The sequence below is a fragment of the Schistocerca serialis genome, chromosome 4 (genome assembly GCF_023864345.2).
Source record: "Schistocerca serialis cubense isolate TAMUIC-IGC-003099 chromosome 4, iqSchSeri2.2, whole genome shotgun sequence".
In the NCBI taxonomy this organism is placed as follows: domain Eukaryota; kingdom Metazoa; phylum Arthropoda; class Insecta; order Orthoptera; family Acrididae; genus Schistocerca; species Schistocerca serialis.
The window spans coordinates 303,339,892-303,360,435 of NC_064641.1; the positions used below are offsets into that span (position 1 = coordinate 303,339,892).

At 40.4% G+C, this 20,544-nt stretch overlaps 1 protein-coding gene across 1 annotated transcript in view; it reads right to left on the bottom strand.

The window, feature by feature from the left end:
* Positions 1-1,390: 1,390 nt before the first annotated feature.
* Positions 1,391-20,544, bottom strand: part of LOC126474103 (calcium and integrin-binding family member 3-like) — a 57,423-nt gene continuing 38,269 nt past the window's right edge. Inside the window, exon 4 of the mRNA XM_050101526.1 lies at positions 1,391-2,378. Within this exon, the coding sequence (XP_049957483.1) occupies positions 2,268-2,378 (111 nt within the window). The 3' untranslated portion in view covers positions 1,391-2,267. The remainder of the gene's footprint in view (positions 2,379-20,544) is intronic.

Genomic DNA, 20,544 nt, shown 5'->3' on the forward strand with positions numbered 1-20,544 from the left:
ATAGACAAAAACTGGGAATCAGTAAGTCTGCTCCCCTTCATCACTACCATCTGAGAGCGAAGTTGGTTGGAACTGAAGTCTTTCCTGGTGGACATTTTGAAAGAAAAAATTCTAGAGTTTCACACCTGATGTATTTTGACATCAAACTGAGATTCCCTCTTCTGGTAAGCATTGTGCTAAGGTACTAGCACAATAACCACTGCATATGTATTTGTTAAAGGTACTGCCATCACTAGTGTGTGTATATGGAAGCTTTGCCCATTCAACATGTCCAGTGGCAGCTGGCATTCAGAACAGTGCTGTTGCAAGGTAATTAGCAATTTCATTGCAATGTCCCATGCTTCTCCTGATGTAACCATTATCCTTGCTCATGAGATTTCATGGAAGATAGGTTTCACAGCCTCCTTTATGATACTTTCATAACAGAGTAATATATGACACTATTCAAGAATGAGGGTTTACAATTAAAACCATTCCTGTTTTTCCCCTTATTCATAATAAAGAATTGCTTACCTTGGGACACAGGGGTCTACTGTTCCATTAGTATTTGTGTTCCTCTGGTGTGTATGTAATTCACAACTAACATTGGCAGAGATACAAAATTTTTCCCCATTCTAAAATGGGACTGTATGATGATGTGTGCACTCTGAGAACTTGATAAAGACCGTGTATGGTGTAACTGTGTCATATTTTTGGCTTTTATGTATGGTATAAAAGAGGAAATAAAAATGCGATTGTTAAAGCAGTTAACTTGTCTCCCTTAGTGTTATCTCAAGTGAATCATCATCAGACACCTAGCAAGACTGAACTCAATATGTGAGTTGTGGTAAACTGTTCATTTCATACCCTATGAGTAATTTTCGTGCTTTTAACACTATTATCACTGAAATTATCTACAGTTTCTTCACTACATAAATCAGTGAAATTCTATTTCAAGAAATAAGTTTGTATTTATAAAAGGAGTTTGTTTGTATAATATAAGAGTTTATCTTAATTTCTTTGAGTTCCTTTTGATAATATATCTAGACACAAGTGAAGTAGCAACACTTCTGAAAATATGTGAAGCTTGGTGTGAAAACATTGCCCATCAACATGAATAAAATGCTGTCCAGACTGACAAGATATGAAATGGATATCTGATAAGAAAGTAGCATTGATCAATTATGTATTACAATTCAGAGCAAATTATAAAAGAGTTTAGTAACTACTCATCATCAGCAAATTTGAGTGATAATGTTACAGCCGTAAATTACTATTATTCTTACATAAATAATTTATAGAAAAAGTAACTAAATAGTATTAATCATAACACAGCGAAAATAAGCCTAAAGTAAAAAGAATCTAATGTTAAAATAACACAGTTGAAATCTATTATTGTGTCTTACACAGTCAGTTACGTTCTTTCTCTCTTTCTTTCTTTTCCTTTAAGCATTTTCAGATTTATAGATTAATGTAGAATATTAAACAATATTCTCAGGCATTCAAATAAGATATTTTTGTTCACACATGACAATATTAAATAAAAAATATGGGGCTATTTTGCATTGTGAGGACTGGTTTTTAGTGCCAGTGTAGTCTTGATTTTTTTTAGGCTATAAATACTGCATTTGTATACATTTCAAAATAATGGCTAATGAAACCTTATGCTTCTAGAGTATAAGAAAATATTTGCTGGTTGCCAATTTTAAGAAATAAAGATAATTCATGTAATTCTTGTTTTACTTCTTTGAGCTTAAATCTCAATCATTAATTTCTTCTTCACTTCCTGAGTACAGGTTATTTGAAATAATAGCTGGTATAATTTCCTGGGATGACAAAAATCTTTGCTGTATGTAGACTGTTCCATTGTGGAAAGTTAAACACACAACCTGAGGATTGCAAAACACTGCATGATCTGATCTATGTCAAGCTGACCTCTGCTTCTCCTCTCTTGCTGATAGTACATTAGATCTACAAGGCTATGTGGAGAGATTATGAAGCATGTTTCAGGTCCCAAAATCTTATTACTGGCATACACTGATCCATTAAAACATATGTCCATATTTCTGAGCTGTACAGAACTGCAGATATTGATCATAATTTAAAAATTAAATAACTTATTTTTCAAATGGAACTGTGTTCATGTCTTATAACTTTGATCCCTGGTGCTATCATTACAGATAACATCTTGCCCCACATTATTACTTCCTCATATTATACAATAATGACACATTTATAATTTTTCTTCTTGCTATTAATGCCTGCACAAAATATGCTACAGATATCTATCAGAGTCTAACTGTAAAGCAGCTGGAGAATTCAGGCAATTTCAGTGCTAAATGGACAAAATCCATAGGTGAAAGTGCCCCACTTTGAGAAATGTCTGCTTCCTTCAAAACCTGAAATAAAAGAAAAGTATTGAATAGTAATGAACCTTTGTGCACATTACTGAAATTGATGACTGTTAGGCTATCCTTCAGGACTCTAACAGCAAGATCTTAAGGCTTGTGAAACGACTTTAGTATGTAAGTGATGCACCAGATTTGTAACTGTATGCTGTGGATGGCTACTATAAGTGCTATATAAGGATTTTAGTTGTTATGGGTAAAGGGAAGAAAGCCAGCATAGAGTCTGCCCCTCTGGAATAGTACCAAAGGGGGAGCACTGAATTTAACATTCCCATTATTTATTACAGTACAAATTATTATAACTTTAATGTAAATTCCTGACATGTCTTCTGTGTGAAAAATTAAATGGATTTCAAAAAAAGTTACGAGAAGAATAAATCACAATTCACTCATCCAGCAAAGAGTCATAATCATCAATAGCATCATATGTCCATGCTCACCAAAACATTTACTAATTTTTTAGACTATTCTGGATGAATACAGACTTCACTAAGAAAATTTTAGTGTTTTTTCAGGCATATTTTCTTAGTGTTTTCATATAAGGGATCACTGGTCTCTAAGGGCTTGTTAGAGAGTAATAACCTAACTATGATTAATTTGGTTTGTTACACCAATTCTTTTTTTCCCCTGTGAAAACCCTTTTCAACAGTGAGAAAGAATGTTACAGTATATGCTAATATCTTCCATTCTAACATTTGAGGGCCTGGTTTTTTGACAGGCATCAAAACACAGATGATAAACTATTGTGATATGGTTCTCATCACTGCAGAAAAAGTCCAGCACAGTGTCATTGTACCACTGGTCCATCACATGTCAGTCAATTCTTCATCAGTAAACCTAACTATACTGCTGTGCATCATTGTTGATGTACAACTAACACTGACAGAAAAATAAAACTCAAGACAGAATCGAGCAGTACCGAATGCAAGCTTGAGGGCAAAGAGTTAAATGGATATCATTGTTGTCAACAGCAAGTACCATGAGTAAAAGGACAAAGTTTGTTCCCGAACAAGACACAGTTACAAACAATTTACATTTGTCCCCTGCTTCAGATAATATCAGTGCAATACAGATACATAGCATTAGCTTACAATGAAATCTCGAATCTCAGGAAAGTTATGCATGATTTTCTCACTTAACAGGATTGACTAACAATATAAATGGTTTCTTTTTTCCTCACTAGAGCATAGCACATAGGTCATTACATCTCATTGGCTTACTAACGGTTGGGATATGAAGTTTTCTGATTAGTAAAACAATACAAAGATTTTAGTTTTATGTAAATTGAAGGCAGAGGGCAGAGAAAGGGAAGAATGATACACTATGTGATCAAAATTATCCAGACACCCCCAAAAACATATGTTTTTCATATTAGGTGCATTGTGCTGCTACCTACCGCCAGGTACTCTATAACAGCGACCTCAGTGGTCATTAGACATCGTGAGAGAGAAGACTGGAGTGCTCCGCGAAACTCACGGACTTCGAAAGTGGTCAGATGATTGAGTGTCACTTGTGTCATACATCTGTATGTGAGATTTCCACATTCCTAAACATCCCTAGATCCACTGTTTCCAATCAGTTGAAGAGGGCTGTAATGTGTAATAGGCAGACATATATCCAGACCATCACATACGAATTCCAAACTGCATCAGGATCCACTGCAAGTACTATGACAGTTAGCCGGGAGTGAGAAAATGTGGATTTCATGGTCGAATGGTTGCTCATAAGCCACACATCATGCCAGTAAATGCCAAACATCAACTTGCTTGGTGTAAGGAGCTAAACACTGGATGAGTGAACAGTGGAAAAGTGTTGTGTGGAGTGACAAATCATGGTACACAGTGTGGTGATCCGATGGCAGGGTGTGGGTATGGCGAAAGTCCAGCATGTGTAGTGCCAACAGTAAAATTCGGAAGCAGTGGTGTTATGGTGTGGTTGTGTTTTTCATGGAGGGGGCTTGCACCCCTTGTTGTTTTGTGTGCCACTATCACAATACAGGCCTACATTGAAGTTTTAAGCAGCTTCTTGCTTCCCACTGTTGAAGAGCAATTCGAGGTTGGCGATTGGATTTTTCAACATGATTGAGCACCTGTTCATAATGCACGGCCTGTGGCAGAGTCGTTACATGACAATTATTACATCCCTGTAATGGACTGGCCTGCACAGAGTCCTGACCTGAATCCTATAGAACACCTTTGGGATGTTTTGGAATGCCGACTTTGTGCCAAGCCTCACCAACTGACATCAAGACCTCTCTTCAGCGCAGCACTCCATGAAGAATGGGCTGCCATTCCTGAAGAAACCTTCCAGCACCTGACTGAACATATGTCTGTGAGAGTGGATGCTGTCATCAAGGCTAACTGTGGGCCAACACAATACTGAATTCCAGAATTACCGATGGAGGGTGCCACAAACTTGTAAGTCATTTTCAGCCAGGTGTCCAGATACTTTTGATCACAGGAGGTACATGGTGTATCAGCTGCATCAAGACTTTGACCAGCATGTTTCACAGCTGCAGATTCTGCATGGAGTCTGTTCTTTTTGATGTGTCCAAAAGAAGAGACGTCACGCATTTATATAATTTTAGTTTTAGTTTTGAGATACGAGGCTTGCATTCCAAGACAATGATAGATAAATGAAATAAACCGAACAAAATGTAATTACTCTATAACAAGCCACTGGAGTCCACAAGTAAGTTATACCAAAATACTCCAAAAATATTGTAGAACAACCTCCAAAATGTAATTGTTGGGATTCAGTTTCAACCTGTATATGGCATTAATTTAGAGAGACAAATTGTAAATGATATTATTTACTAATAACTCACTTTGCCTGCTAAAATTTTATTTAAATCTTAACATCAGCAGTGTTCAGGAAGTAGTCATCCTCTACATTCTTATAAATATGAACCCTGCACATGAATCAAAATATTGTTTTAATAAGTGCTTAGTTATGAAAGAAGACAATTGTCGTATATGTGTGTGAATGTATTAAAACAGAAAGAAAATTATTTTTAATATTTTCCCCCTTTGCCCATTACATCCCTTTTATGAGTGGGCTGAGTATGACATTTATAACAAATTTTACAAACTCCAAACAATACTAATTTCATGGCAAATTAGGCAATATTTGCTACAATACTTGCACATAAATAAGTTTATGATCAGTAAACATTTTTTGTATAGCACAGGATCTGACAAAAAAGAAACAACATTGCTCAGGAACTGTATATCACACTATATTAGTGTAAAGTGGCTATTCTAACTTGAACTATTTCATTATGCTGCAACAAATTTCAGTTTAATAAAGTCAGCAGATGAGCATTGCATTACAGATGTGTCCTTGCACTGGAAGGCTGAAACTGCCCAGCTCCTACATAACTTCAGAGAAAATGAAACACAGAAATTTTTGGAACAATAGAGATAACAAAAGCAGAAGTTTGAACTCAAATGACTCTGTTTTGAAGGTGAATACTGCTAACTGAACATACACTGCCTGACAAAAAAAGTGAAGCATCAAAACAAGGAGAAAACAAAATGAAACATCATGGATTGGGAGGGTACATGATGTTATTTCAGTGATTATAAAGTTGAGTCAAATTTACAAAGACCTTCACAGTGTGAGCACACTTATCAGTATGATGCTGCACACCCTCTGGCCTGGATGTCTGCACTGATTCAGTTGGGAAAGAAATCACAAAATCATTGTACCCTTTCCTGAGGCAAACTAGCCCATAACTGTTGTAACTGGTCCTTGATCTCCTGGATACTGGTACTGAGACAAAGCTGTCATCCAAGCTGGTTCCATGCATTCACAAAAGTTCTATTGGGGACAGATATGGAGACCTTGCTGGCCACAGGTGTACCTCAAGATCATGCTGATAGTTAACAGAAACTTAAAATGTGTGGATGAGCGTTGTCTTGTTGAAAAATGGTACCATGATATTATCGCATGAGAGGTTAACACATGAGGAAGCATGATGTCTGTGACTTGAAGTCACAACTGTGGCTTTACACTCTAAGATGCCAGGAATAACACTGTTGTGTCCCTCCAAAACAATGGAAGCATGGGACCTCTACCCTGATCACAACCATACAAGCCAATGATGGTCATTTGGGGTAGCACAGAATTGTGATTCATTACTGAACACAATGTGACACCATTCATCAGCAGTCCCTGGTTCCTGGTCATGACAGTACTCAAAATGAGGCTGTTTCTGTTGTGGTGTTGATGTCAGCCTACACATGGGATGATGCTTTCCTAGCCTGGCTTCTGTTTGTCTCCAATCAATGATCACTCATGCAAAATGCAGTTTGTCCTTTGATATCCCGTCAACCATGAAGGAAGGACAATAAGCAGATTCCATATTCATAGAGTTCCAGAAAACATTTCACATGGTGCCATACTGAAGACTGGCATGACATGTGCATTGTAACTTACAAGTTACAAGAAAGAAATGATTCTCCAGCCTCCAATGTTTAGGCTATCCGGCACAACAGGCATGTAGTAGAAAAGCATTTCACATGGTGCCACACTGCAGATTGGGATGACATGTGTGTTGTGTGGGAACAGTATTGACTCGCTTTGTAGGGCACTTAAAAGTTAGGAGAAATAAATGATTTTCCAGCCTCCATTGTTTAGGCTGTCTGGCACAACAGGCATGTAGTAGTACTAGCTCATTTTGTCAGCCTGCTTTGAATGACATCATGGGAATAAAGGATTTACAAACCCTTGGCAAATAGGCTGTGCAGCATGAGACACATGTTGTGTGACTAGTAGCAGCCTGCTTGATTGACCTTGTTTTTGCAGGGGCTACACATGTAGATGAGCATTCCTAGGAGAAAGGTGAGATGGATACAACAGGAGATGGTGAGAGGGTGGGAACAGGAGGGGATGGATAGGGAGAAAGGGGACAGGAAGTGATGTGTAGGGAGAGAAGTGTGTAGAGGGGATTTACAGAGAAGGAGGGGGTGCATGAGATGAACAAAGAGAGAGGGGAGGAGAAGGTGGACCAAGAGATGTGTGCATTAAATGCAACATACATGCATGAAACCAAAGCCATGGGGAAAAGGCTAGTCTTAGTTATATAAAGCTGATAATTTGTGTGTGTGTTCAAGAACTCCTTCCAGGCCCTTGGATGAAACTGGACCAAACCTAAGTAGGGGTGGGGGGGAGTAGGGGGGGGGTCTGTAATAATGTTATAATGTTCTTGCACCAATACTAATGGAAATAAAGACATGGAATATTTTTAAGGCCCTGCCATGAAGGCTATCCTGCATGACAGGTATGCTGTGTGGGAATAGCAGCGACCAGCCTTATCTATCTTCCTTGCATGACAGCCTATACGGCTCCTGACATGTAGACTGTCAGGCACAACAGGTGTGTTGTGGTGTAGTAGTATTAGCCTTCTTTATCAGACTGCTTTGCATGGCAGCCTATACACTATGGGAAAAAAGGGATCTAGACCCTTGAAATATGAGCTCTGCTGCACAAGACATATTGTGGGAGTAGTAGCTGTCAGGTTTATTGACCTCATTTGCAAGGGTTTCATGTGCAGATGGGCCTTCCTGGGGGAACAACTGAGATAGACAAAAGAGCAGATCATGAGAGAGATGGGCAGAATGGTTTGGATAGAGAGAGAGGGGACAGGAGGTGTTGGTTAGAGAGAGAGGTGTGTAGGAGGGGAAGTACAGAGTGGGAGGGGGTGGTTGAGAAGGACAGAGAGAGATTGGGAGGAACAGACAGACCAAGAGACGTGCACATTATATAGACACAAAAACCAATGCTGAAACACCCATATTAGTACGTGTGTAGCCTCCATGGGTGGCAATGCAAGTACTGACTCTGGAATACAGTTGATTGCACAGATGGCAAATACCATCTGCATGTGTTATGCCACACCTCCTCAACCTGTTCTGGTAGTTCTGTAAGAGTTGTTGGTTGACGAGTAACACAAGTCACTTCTCGTCCCATCATATCCCATGCATGCTCAACTGGAGACATATCCAGAGAGTGCGCTGGCCAGGGAAGTTGCTGCACGTCTTCCAGGGCACATTGAGTTTCATGGGCAGTGATTGGGCAAGCATTATCATGCTGGAACTACACATTAATAAAAATAGATATCCAAGCAAAATCAAAAAGAAAAGACTGAACTGGTTTACAGAAGAGTAAACAAAAATTAAAGGAAACGTGCATACGCTGTACCACGTACATAAGCAAGCTGCTACCCAAGGGCAGACCAGAGTGTGAACATTCATAGGTCATAACTGAAATGCGAAAATTTCTACAAAGCTAAACTTCTTCTGGCAAAAAAGCAAGCAGTGGAAAACCATATAGAAAGGACTCCCAAAATGTAAGGCAGAATGGCAAATAAGAAAACAAAGAAATACGTCAAAATGCACAGAAATAGCTCTGCTTGAACCTGAGGAATTAAATCACTACTTTTTAAACTCAGTTAAAGAAATAAGTACAGTATTAAGTAACAAATTCATCTGCAATGGACCTTGCTGGAACACCACTGCCTGTTAACCTGGTATTTCAATAGAGGGCTGCCATACCTGCTGATATTATAAAAGCTGTATCCAAATTTTCAGGTTCTACAAGTATGGACTGTTATTGGTTATTGAATAACATCATTAAAAAGACAATACACTCAATCACCAAACCATTAGATTTTATTTTTAATAAATGTATGGAATTTGGAGTTTTTCAGGATGCACTTAAGGTATCAAAAGTTGTCCCAGTTTTAAAAAAACGGGACAAACATCTTCCCCAAAGCTACAGGCCAATTTCCACTGTCCCAATATTCTCAAAGATATTTGAGGCATTGATACACACACAAATAAGCAGCTTCTTTCAAAAACACAATATCCTATGCAGCAATCAGTTTGGTTTTTGCAAGGGAAAAACACAACAGGGGCCATCTTGGAAATCATTGACCAAACCTCAACAGCTTTTGAAAACAATAACATCGTATCACTGGTAATATGTGACCTAAGCAAAGCTTTTGATTGCATTCTTGTTGATGTACTACTGAGGAAACTAGAGTTTTATGGTGTGAGAGGGAGCACTTTAGCTGTGATAAGTTCTTATTTAAGTAACAGAAAACAATTTGTCTCAGTCATAAATCTAAATTCTTCAGCAATGGAAATCAGCACAGGTGTATCACAAGGGTCTATCCTTGGGCCCTTCTTCTTCATTGTAGCTATCAATGATTTACCTAATAACATAGCCCACCCTGTCGTATGTTATGCTGATGATAAAACACTGCTTACCACACATCAGAACATTTCAGATCTGAATAGCGTAACAAAAGAAACACTTGACAAGGCCATGGACTGGTTTGTACTGCAATCCCAATAAAACCCAACAACTATTAATGGGAATATCAAATGAAGTAGGCAATAAGTCAATAATCTCTTAGGTATTTGCATTGACTCAAAACTCTATTGGGAGGAACATCTCAATCACATATGTGAAAAAATATTGCAGGTGGCATACCTTATCCTGAAACTAAAGGAGGTAGTGAGCTTGGAGCACCTTAAGATGACATGTTTTGGGCTATTACAGTCACATATTTCATATGATCTGATCATATGGGGGCACTCCCCTCACACCAAGAACATCTTGAAATTACAAAAAAGAGTCTTATGCATAATATATGAAAGAGGTCATAGGGAACACTGTCGTCCTTTTTTTTTCCAGACTCACAATTATAAATTTGTACATTTATGTGTCTGTACTCTATACTAAAAATAATATTTCAGAATTTATTGCCAGAGGGGATATACATGAAGACAGCACCAGAGCTAAGGGTAATTTAGACATACCATGCCACAGATTAGCAAGAACAGGAAATTCCCACAAAGTAAACCCACTCAAAATGTTCAGTAAACTGCAATTCATGTTTAGTCTATGGATATAACTTTTTTATTATGTGGTACAGCTGGTTGCCAGAACATCCATTTTATGACATTAAAGAATTCTTTGAGATGCCTGAGGAGGATATTAGTATTTAAACATTTTCTATAGTTAAACTTATAATTGTGTGATGTGGTTAATCATGTGTAATTACATAGTGTATACAATACACAAAACACTATGTACAGAGTATACTATACTATACTATACTAGCCTATATTATATTATAGCTTATTGCATTAAGTTTTATTTATTTATTTATTTACATTTTCTTTGCGTGGAGCCATCGTAATGATGGCTTTTGCAAACGTCAGACTTATTACTATGGTTATATTTATACTTATAAAGTACACTATATTCTGTAGCTGTTGCTTCTTACGTCTATTTTTACATTTATCACATTACAACTGATATGCTAATGCCTCTCTCGTGGTCGTGCGGTAGCGTTCTCGCTTCCCACGCACGGGTTCCCGGGTTCGATTCCCGGTGGGGTCAGGGATTTTCTCTGCCTCATGATGGCTGGGTGTTGTGTGATGTCCTTAGGTTAGTTAGGTTTAAGTAGTTCTAAGTTCTAGGGGACTGATGGCCATAGATGTTAAGTCCCATAGTGCTCAGAGCCATTTGAACCATTTTTTTGCTAATGCCTCATGTTACAATCACTATCTTAAAATCAATTGAAAGAATATAAACATTTTTCTATTAGTAAAGATTTTAATTTTGTTTTAAAAACATTTCCCGTGTACATTCTTAGAGAGTTTGGTAGCTTGTTATACCAAATCAAACCACTGATATATGGAATTCTATCAGTCATTTTTAACGTTGTTCTGTTACAGAAATAGTTACACTTTGTTTTAGTGTTGTGATCATGTACATCACTGCCCTTGATAGCTTCTGTTGGTTGACTTATAAAAAATACAACTATTTTGAAGACGTACAGAGAATACATTGTCAGATATTCGTGCTGCACAAACACTCCATGACATGAATCTCTATGTCCCATCCCATGTATAAGTCTTATTGCTCTTTTCTGTAGTAGTAGTATTCTTTTTAAATGCACATCAGCTGCACAGCCCCATAGTTCAATTCCGTAATTGAGAAAAGGGGAAAGTGTTCCATAATATACTAATTTTAGTGCTTGGCTAGGAACTATCTTTGTGAGCTGGCTGAGGAGATATATGGCATTACTGACTTTTCCGCATACGAAAGTAACATGGTATGTCCACCGCAACTTTTCATCAACATATACACCCAGGAATTTACAGTTACCATTTCTGTTGCAGAGATATTACACACACTATTCATATTGTTGTGATGAGAACTGCCTGTTTTAAATGTCAGTAGTTGAGAATTGGTGACTTTCACCTTGAGTCCCTGATCATTGAAGTATTTTGTTACTTCTGTTACACCACTAGAAGCAAGAGATTCTAGTTCTTTAGATTCACTCCCATAGAATAAGATAGATGTGTCATCTGCATAGCTTACAATATGGGAGTTAATGGGTTGTGCAATGTTGTTAATATATATAAGGAAGAGAAAGGGTCCAAGGATTGAGCCCTGTGGCACACCTCGTAATACAGGTTCACTGGTGGACTGGGTGTTCATGATTTCAATATCTAGTTTGTTTGACAATTTAGTGCTTTGCTTACGATTCAACAGGTACGTGGTTAGAGGATTCATCACTTGATCCCCAACACTATAAGATTTCAGCTTTTTAAGAAGTACGCTATGGTTTACCATATCAAATGCTCTTGTCAGGTCCAAAAATATACCTGCAGTCTGCATCTTCTGGTCCAACAGACAGTAAACTTCATGGATGAATTGTGTAATTGCTGTGGTTGTACTTAGCTCTTTTCTGAAGCCATCCTGCGAATCTACAAGCAGTTTATGTTTTGTGAAAAAGGCACTTAGTTGAGAAAGGATAATGCTTTCGAATATCTTACTAAAAGTGGGAATTAATGATATTGGTCTATAGTTGGAGACTTCTTCCTTACTTCCCTTTTTATACACCGGTTTCACTACACTCATTTTTAGAACCGTTGGATACATGTTTTCTCTAATGCTGCAGTTAATCAGGTGAGTAAGAGGTTTAGAAATTTCTTTTAAGCATGCTTTAGTAATAGCACTGGATACGCCATCCCATCCAGATGAAAATTTTTTTTCTTTAGCGTGTATATTGCCTTGCGAACCTCCTGCTCATTCACTTCCACAAATTCAAATTCGGTACAATGGGTGAGATGGCATCAGATCTCTATCTGTGAATCTGTAATATGCGTTGATTGTCCACCAGAAATGTAGTAGTTATTAAAAATATTACATATGGTATTTGGGTTTTTTATAATGTTACCATCATGTCTTATGCTGAGTGGTTCCATGTTCATCTTGTTGGGAACTTTTCGGTATTTGTCAATCAGCTTCCAAGATGCTTTGCTTATGTTGTCAGACTGTTCTATTGTTTTCCTGTTAATCTACTTCCTTAGATTGACAATTTCAGTTTTAATAGTTTGCTTGGCCCTATTGTATTTTTCCTTGAAAACCTGCATAGTAGTAGCTGTATAAAGCTGGTTTAGATCATGTACTTGCTGCTTGAGCCTAATCAGATTTGCTGGGAGTTTTAGTCTAGGATTACTTCCATTTTGACAGTGTTTAATTACCTTCTGGATTTCTCTGACTGGACAACTATATTCATAATGATGCAATAGGGTTGAGTAGAATTCATCCCATTTCTCATCCGACCCTTTTACCTGGTACACAGAATCCCATTTCTCATTCGCTAGTTTGTCTTTAAGAGCATTAATATTTGAGGTATTCAGCATTCGTTTATGTAGCACAATTTTTGTTATTTTAGGCACAACTGAATTTTTGTATTCTATCACCTGACAGAAGTGGTCAGAATAAAGAAAATCTAAGTTACTGTAATTTACCTTATCTATAACATCTTTGTTTCCAGAATGAGATTTTCACTCTGCAGCGGAGTGTGCGCTGATATGAAACTTCCTGGCAGATTAAAACTGTGATCCGGACCGAGACTCGAACTCGGGACCTTTGTCTTTCGTGGGCAAGTGCTCTACCAACTGAGCTACGCAAGAACGACTCACACCCCGTCCTCACAGCCCTACTTCCACCAGTACCTCGCCTCCTACCTTCCAAACTTTACAGAAGCTCTCCTGCGAACCTTGCAGAACTAGCACTCCTGAAAGAAAGGATATTGCGGAGAAATGGCTCAGCCATAGCCTGGGGGATGTTTCCAGAATGAGATTTTCACTCTGCAGTGGAGTGTGCGCTGATATGAAACTTCCTGGCAGATTAAAACTGTGTGTCAGACTGAGACTCGAACTCGGGACCTTTGCCTTTTGCGAGCAAGTGCTCTACCAACTGAGCTACCCGAGCATGACTCACGCCCCGTCCTCACAGCCCTACTTCCACCAGTACCTCGCCTCCTACCTTCCAAACTTTACAGAAGCTCTCCTGCGAACCTTGCAGAACTATCACTTGCCCTTGAAAGGCAAAAGTCCCGAGTTCGAGTCTTGGTCCGGCACACAGTTTTAATCTGCCAGGAAGTTTCAACATCTTTGTTGATTATAGCATAATCTATTCTAGTGGAACATGTGCCCGTCACTCTGGTGTCAGAGTTCACTATATTTACAAGGTTGTATGAGGTCAGTACATCACTGAGTTTCAAGTTTACTATATTATTTGAGTTTGCATCTATATTAAAGTCACCTAATGTAGTAAGGTTATTAGAACCAGCCTGACCAGCAACACTACTAAGTTTATCCATAAACAGCATTACATCAGCATTTGGTGGCCTATACACTCCAATCACTTTATGCTTTGGTAACTTAAGATCATTACTCTGGAGTACAATACCTGTCATTTCAACTGATCCTTCTTTGGTGTGGTGTTCAAGAAAGGAAATTTTTTTAGCTTCTACATTCTTATTAACATACATTGCCACACCACCACCTTTATGGTTTTGCCTACAATAACTACTTGCTAGTAAGTAACCTTCTAATCTATAGTATATTATTTCACTGCATTTTAGCCCATGTTCCATTATTATAATACATGTGGCAAGTGTTCCTCTATGAATATTTGTAGAATGTCTAGTTTGTTTCTGAGATATTGCACATATAAGTGCATTAACTTTAAGGGTGTTATCCCTTCTTGTTTATTTACCATTTTGCACGAATCAAAATTGTTTGAGTTACACTTTTTACGACATTTTGCATACACTGGATTTTTGGAACTGACCTGCAATGACTGAGCACTTACTACACAGCCAGGCTTTTCTTTGCACACATGGGACTCAGTCATATCCGAAATACATCCCTGAAAACTATTATTATGGTCCTTTATTCTAAAAAAAGTCTCACTGTTGTAGCCCAGAGCAATTGGAGGTTTCTCCACACTGTCTTTCTCCCACAGTTTGCTAATGTGGGAAACTAGCTTGGCCTTCCCTTTCCTGTTTAAGTGGAATCCGTGTTTTGTATGTTCATCATGACTCATCTTATTTAAGTCTATCAAATGTACATTGCTAAATTTATCATACACTTTCTTTAGCTCGGAATTGTAGTGTCGAATCTCTTTGTTTACACAAGACCGCAGTGGTAAATCATGTCGCACTGGCACGTTTGTGATGACAATGTTCGTTTGAAATAGTTTTGTTAATATGTTACGGAAGCCTCGCAGGGCTGTCTTGCTTTCATTTTTGTATACGTTTTTGCCGCCGCCAATAATCACAACGTGAGCGTCTTTGTCCAACTGACCTGTTTCTGTAGTAATATTCTCCACCACTGCATTTAATATTGCCCCAGGCTTGATTTTCGTGAAAACTGAACGCTTTGAAGGCATACTTTCGCAAAAACATTTGGATAGATCTTTTCCATGACTGTTGGCATACAGAAGAAGCCCTTTGGTGCATCTTAAGGTTGGCAAGTTCTCTTTTGGTTCTTTAGCGGGAGTTTTGTGATTACTTTCTGGTTTGTTTATGTCTATTGTGTCAACACAATCTGCTACAAGTGCTGAGAATTTGTTTGATAATGGTATCACTGGGGCTGTACTTACATGTAGTTCTTGCCTGTTTGTTTTTTTCGGCACATGCCACATTTTCTGCGTGGAATGACTATTAACAACGGCGTTGTCTTGAGTTAGGCGATAATTCCGATCCACTGCTTTATATTTAGTTTCCAGCTCTTGATAGTTTCTCAGAAGTTCTTGATATTTTGTATTGGTTGATACTAAATCATCTGTTAACACGGTTATTATTTTTTCTTTTGTCTTTAGTGTGTTCGTTATTTCATTTTCTGTGGCTCTTACGAAGCACTGTCGGCATGTCCAGTCATGTTTGTCTTCTATATATTTCAAATTGACTTTGACACATTTATCGTGGTACCAGTACTTGCAGTCGGCACACGGGATATCTCTTTTGACCTTCTTCACGCAAATTTTGCAAATCTCATTATCACTTTTTAAAGACACTAGGACATCACTACATGAAAAATGTTCACTCGACGCCATCTTACATTTGACTCCTGCTGTAATTTGGTACACTGCTGTGCTTAATATGTATACTATAATGTAGTGACACTAGTTTATTTTACTATTATGTCTGCACTACTACATCCTGTATGACGAAGCCAATATCATTGTAAAATGATCTACAGTGGATAAAATTCTTGAACTTGATTCTCAATTCTTGATCACCTTCCTCTTGCAAGAATGGCAAAAGAACAGGTCTAACAACATCTGCATATGGTTAGGATCCCCTCCAGAAAAACCAAAGATGAATGAGAATTGCTGCTTATTGCATCCCAGATCATAAAGGCAGGGGTGGATCCAGGGTTTCTAGGATGAATGCACTCTACGACACTATGCTCACCAAATCTATGTGGTACATGCAAACAATCATCACTTGTGTGCAGGCAGAATCTGGTATTATCATTGAAGATCACAGCATGCTATTCCATCTTCCAAGTGATTCTCTGATGGCACCAGTCAAACCATGTACATCGATCCTTTGGTGTTAGTGGCAAATGGCCTAATGGTGTGCATGACTATAGTCCCACTGCTAATAATTGGTTTGCAACACTTCACACAGATGTTTCTGGGCTCAAGCCTCTTATCTGTGCTGTGGTAGCTGTACAATCTGCCACTAGTGCCCTTACAATATGGCGATCCTGGCAGGTGCCAGAGCTGCGTGACCCCTGGCACCAGCATCGTTACCCAGCTGCCTTAGCATTTTCTCTGAAAGGACCATACCACCACTCAGAAGGCCACAATTTGACCGCTTTCAAACTCACTCAATTGGCTGAAGGAAGCACAAGTGCATCTCCATGGCATAGTTGCCTGCTTACTTCACACATTTGCAACACATTGAGCCTTATAGCTGTGAGCATTCCCTATCAACGGGTAGAAACAGATAGCACTCTGGCAGTATGTCACTACGCTATCTGTTGGCAGATGGCATTGGAACCATCATCACTACATCTACTACCCCCCAGGTACCATATGCTGTCATTAGATCAAAATCAACATCGTTTTTCCAGGTGTACTAATTTTTTCCCGGGACTTATATAGGTAGAGAGAAGAAGAGGACAAGGAAGAGGGGAGGGAGGGAGGGAGGGAGGGAGGGAGGGAGGGAGGGAGGAAGAGAGGGAAAGAGAGAGAGGGAGAGACAGGAGGGAATGGATAGGGAGAGACGGGGCAAGAGGAAATGTACAGAAAGGGCAGTGTGGGGGGTATAACAATGCATTGTCCAGGCCCCTGGACCAAATGCCACACACACAAACTCCTTGCCCTGAGAGGACCAAGATACAGATATGCATTTTCTTTAATCACTTGCTGTATGGGCTGCCCTGCACATCAGGTGTGTGGTGTGGGAGCAGTAGTGACCTATTGTCAGGGCAGACTACACATCGGGCAAGAAATGGTTTTCCAGCCCCCGGCATGTAGGCTGTCTGGCACAGCATGCTGTGTTGGAGTCATATTAGCCTGCTTTGCACTGTGTTTCCAAGCCCTTGGCATATATAGACTGTGTTGCTTGAGAGGTGTGTTGTGAGAGTAGTAACAGTCTGCTTTATCAACTTCTTTTGCAGGGTCTACATATGCAGATGGTGATGCCTAAGGGAAAGCTGAGATGGACAGATGAGGAGATGGAGAGAGAGAGAGGGTAGGAAAGGATGGATAGGGAGAGAGGGGCAATAGGGGTGGGTAGGGTGAGAGGGGGCAGGAGGAGATGTAAAGACAGAGAGGGAGGGGGATGAGGAGATGGACAGAGGGAGAGGGTGCAGGACGTGATTGACAGATTGAGGGTATGGGTTGGAGGAGAGAGATGTGGAAGGATGAGATGAACTGATACCAGGGTGAGGTGATGATGGGTGCAGAGGGAGAAGAGGAGAAGATAGACCAAGAGATGTGTGCATTATAAGTGACATACATGTATGCAAGTGAAGCTGCAGGGAAAGGTCTACTATATATAAAGCTGAGTGTGTGTATGTACATATGTGTAAGAATTTCTCCCAGGCCCCTCGACTGAAGTGAACCAAATTTGACACACAATCTTCTTGTGCTGAAAAGGGAGGCTTATTAACACTGTAGCACTAATATTTGTGGAGATGCAGATAAATGTGTCTTTAGGGACGAGGAGATGGGCTGATAGCGGGTGTAGACATCACTGCGAAATGTAAATGTTGATGTGCGGTGGAGGAATGTTGGACGTGGATGGAAACTGTCAGGCTGTGCCATATTAAAAATCAGTGGTGATCTCCAAGTATTTTCCTAGTACCCTCCACCGCGGAAGTCGAACACGCGCCAGAACAAATGGACGTGATTAGCCCATAGAGGCCGCCGCCTCCGCGGCGGCTATTCTACGCAGCGGCTCTCGTGCAACGAGGGCGCCACCACTATGCCATGTGCAGACAGCAGCCAATAGCCACTCCCTCTGGTTTTGTATATAGGGACCTGCTCTGCCCTAGTCCAGTCAGTCTGGTACTCGCTCTGGATTGTGTTTCTATCTCGGCGGTACAGCATTCTGTTCATTGCTCGGTGTTGACATTTGGCTGGCTCTGGTTCTGAGTGGATTTCCTGTTGGTGTTTGGTGTTTGGTGTTGTGGTTTCCACAAGCCTCCATTGTTTATCTCTTCCTTGTTGTGTCGGTCATAGTTGGTCGTGGTCGGTTGTTGTCAGTTGTCGTTGATCTGTCGTCCAACTTGTCCTTGTGTTTACCCGGTGGTGGGTGCTCCACCGCTGGCAGCTTCCCTGCCTGGCGGCTCCGATCCCCAGCCCAAGGCATTCCTGCGGTTGTTTTTGGTTACTACAATTTTATTATTCCCAGCTACAGTGCAGTGTCCCTCTCTGTCTGCGTCACAGGGTCCTGTGATGCCGAGGATGCCACTTCACTGTCTGCAAAACAGCTTGGCACAGAAGGGCTACCTCAGCAAACCATGCAATGTACTAAGGTGTGCCAGCCTTGTACAGCCGCAGAGTTTTGACGATGTCAGGATACATCGGCAGCCGACTCAGCAGCCTCCGTCCCCGTTGTCTCAGTGCTGCTCGCGGGAAGCTGCAGGGCGGCCCGCTGCATGCTTCTTTGGTGTCGTGGTTAAGGTCACGGTGACAACAAGTGCCTGCAATCTGACAGCCAAATCTGTAGCCTTCACCTCGGGATGCCTCTGGCATGTGTTGGGAGCCAACAAGACTGCCCATGGTAGTGAGCCATCGAGTGGCCTGACGCTGGCTGGCTATGGACCTCGCTTTGGCCTCAGAGGGGTGAACCAGCAACCCGCCTTGGACTGGAATGCTGATGCCCTATCTGCTGCTGTGTGTAGCCGGTGGTGTGACATGCCCTGCCATCCAGGAGAGCTTCCACACTTGAATTCCCTTGTTAGAAAACCGTCACTTATTTATACGCAGCTATGTGACTCTGTTTTGCAATGCGGCGCTCCAAGTCATGTACTCATAACACCTAGGTAGGCCAGTGGGCCCCTACCGCCGGTAACTTGCACCATTCAAACTGCTGCATTTACTCTTTTCGGTGGTTCTACAGCCCTGTGGCCTCCTCCTAATTCACAACTGCTGGTAAGTGTAACTTACTGTCAACAGGCCCACACCTGGCTGTAACTTGTGCACTCAGAAATATTGCACCGAATCTAACTTTTTCCTATCTTAATGGTGGTGCTGCAACATTATTCCCCACTTCGGAAAGACCTGGTCCCCAGGTCGACCTCTAACTACTCTTAAAATTGTTTGGGTTGGCACATACTTATGACATATTTACTGCTACTATTAGAAAACTTAAGATGTGGTCTAGTCCTCTTAAAACACATGACATGAGACAAAATGTAAAAATTCCTTACTGGATGACCACTCCACTTAATGTTCGATCAACCCATTACCTACCCGTCTTACACCCTCTGTATCCAATCCACTGGGATTTGGACTACTGTCGGCTCCCTCTTGGAATTGGCACTCCGCCTGATCAGAATGAAAACAACACACAACAAAGTTAAGGCTGCGATAGCACTTGGCACAGAGGTGCTCAAAACAATCATTACTTGTCATTGCCTTTCCCTCTATTGAGCAACATGCTGCACAAGCTGATCAGCTGATATGAGCCCCTCTTGCTCTGAAATGAACTGGTTTATGGATCTCAACAGACCTGACTCCAGAGTTTGATTTATCAAGGTCAGATTCTGCCCTGGCCAAAATTCTCAAGTTGCTTCTGGCCAGTACAGCTGTGGCTGTGTAACATTCAATTGCGTGATTCCTGAAATTGGCACTGGCAAATGGAAGGTTGGTCCAATTATGTTACACACAGTTCCATTGATTAAAATTCCACTCCCCTTGAACTCTATACATTTAGCTTCTGCAAATACTCCTTGCCCAAAACAACTTGCTACTACTATCAAATTTCCATAGGTGAAGAAGATCCAGAGCATCCTGACCCATTGCAAGCTCAATTTTGGCTCCATAGTGTCCCTTGGACAGTCTATTTCTTTCCTCCTGGCTAAAAATAACTGTACCATGCACGTGTCCAAATTGGTGCTTATCATCCTGGCTGGACAAACCATTACCTTCCCTCTTTGGCAGTTCCATAATTCCTCCCTTGTCATCTCGGTGTACCAGGCTGTTGACTGCCGAGATCAGCAATATACCTTCTCAGTTTTTTACTTCTACCACTTGCTCAACACTCCCCTTTTCAGTGACCTGAGGACAGTCATCACCATCACCCTTCCTCCCT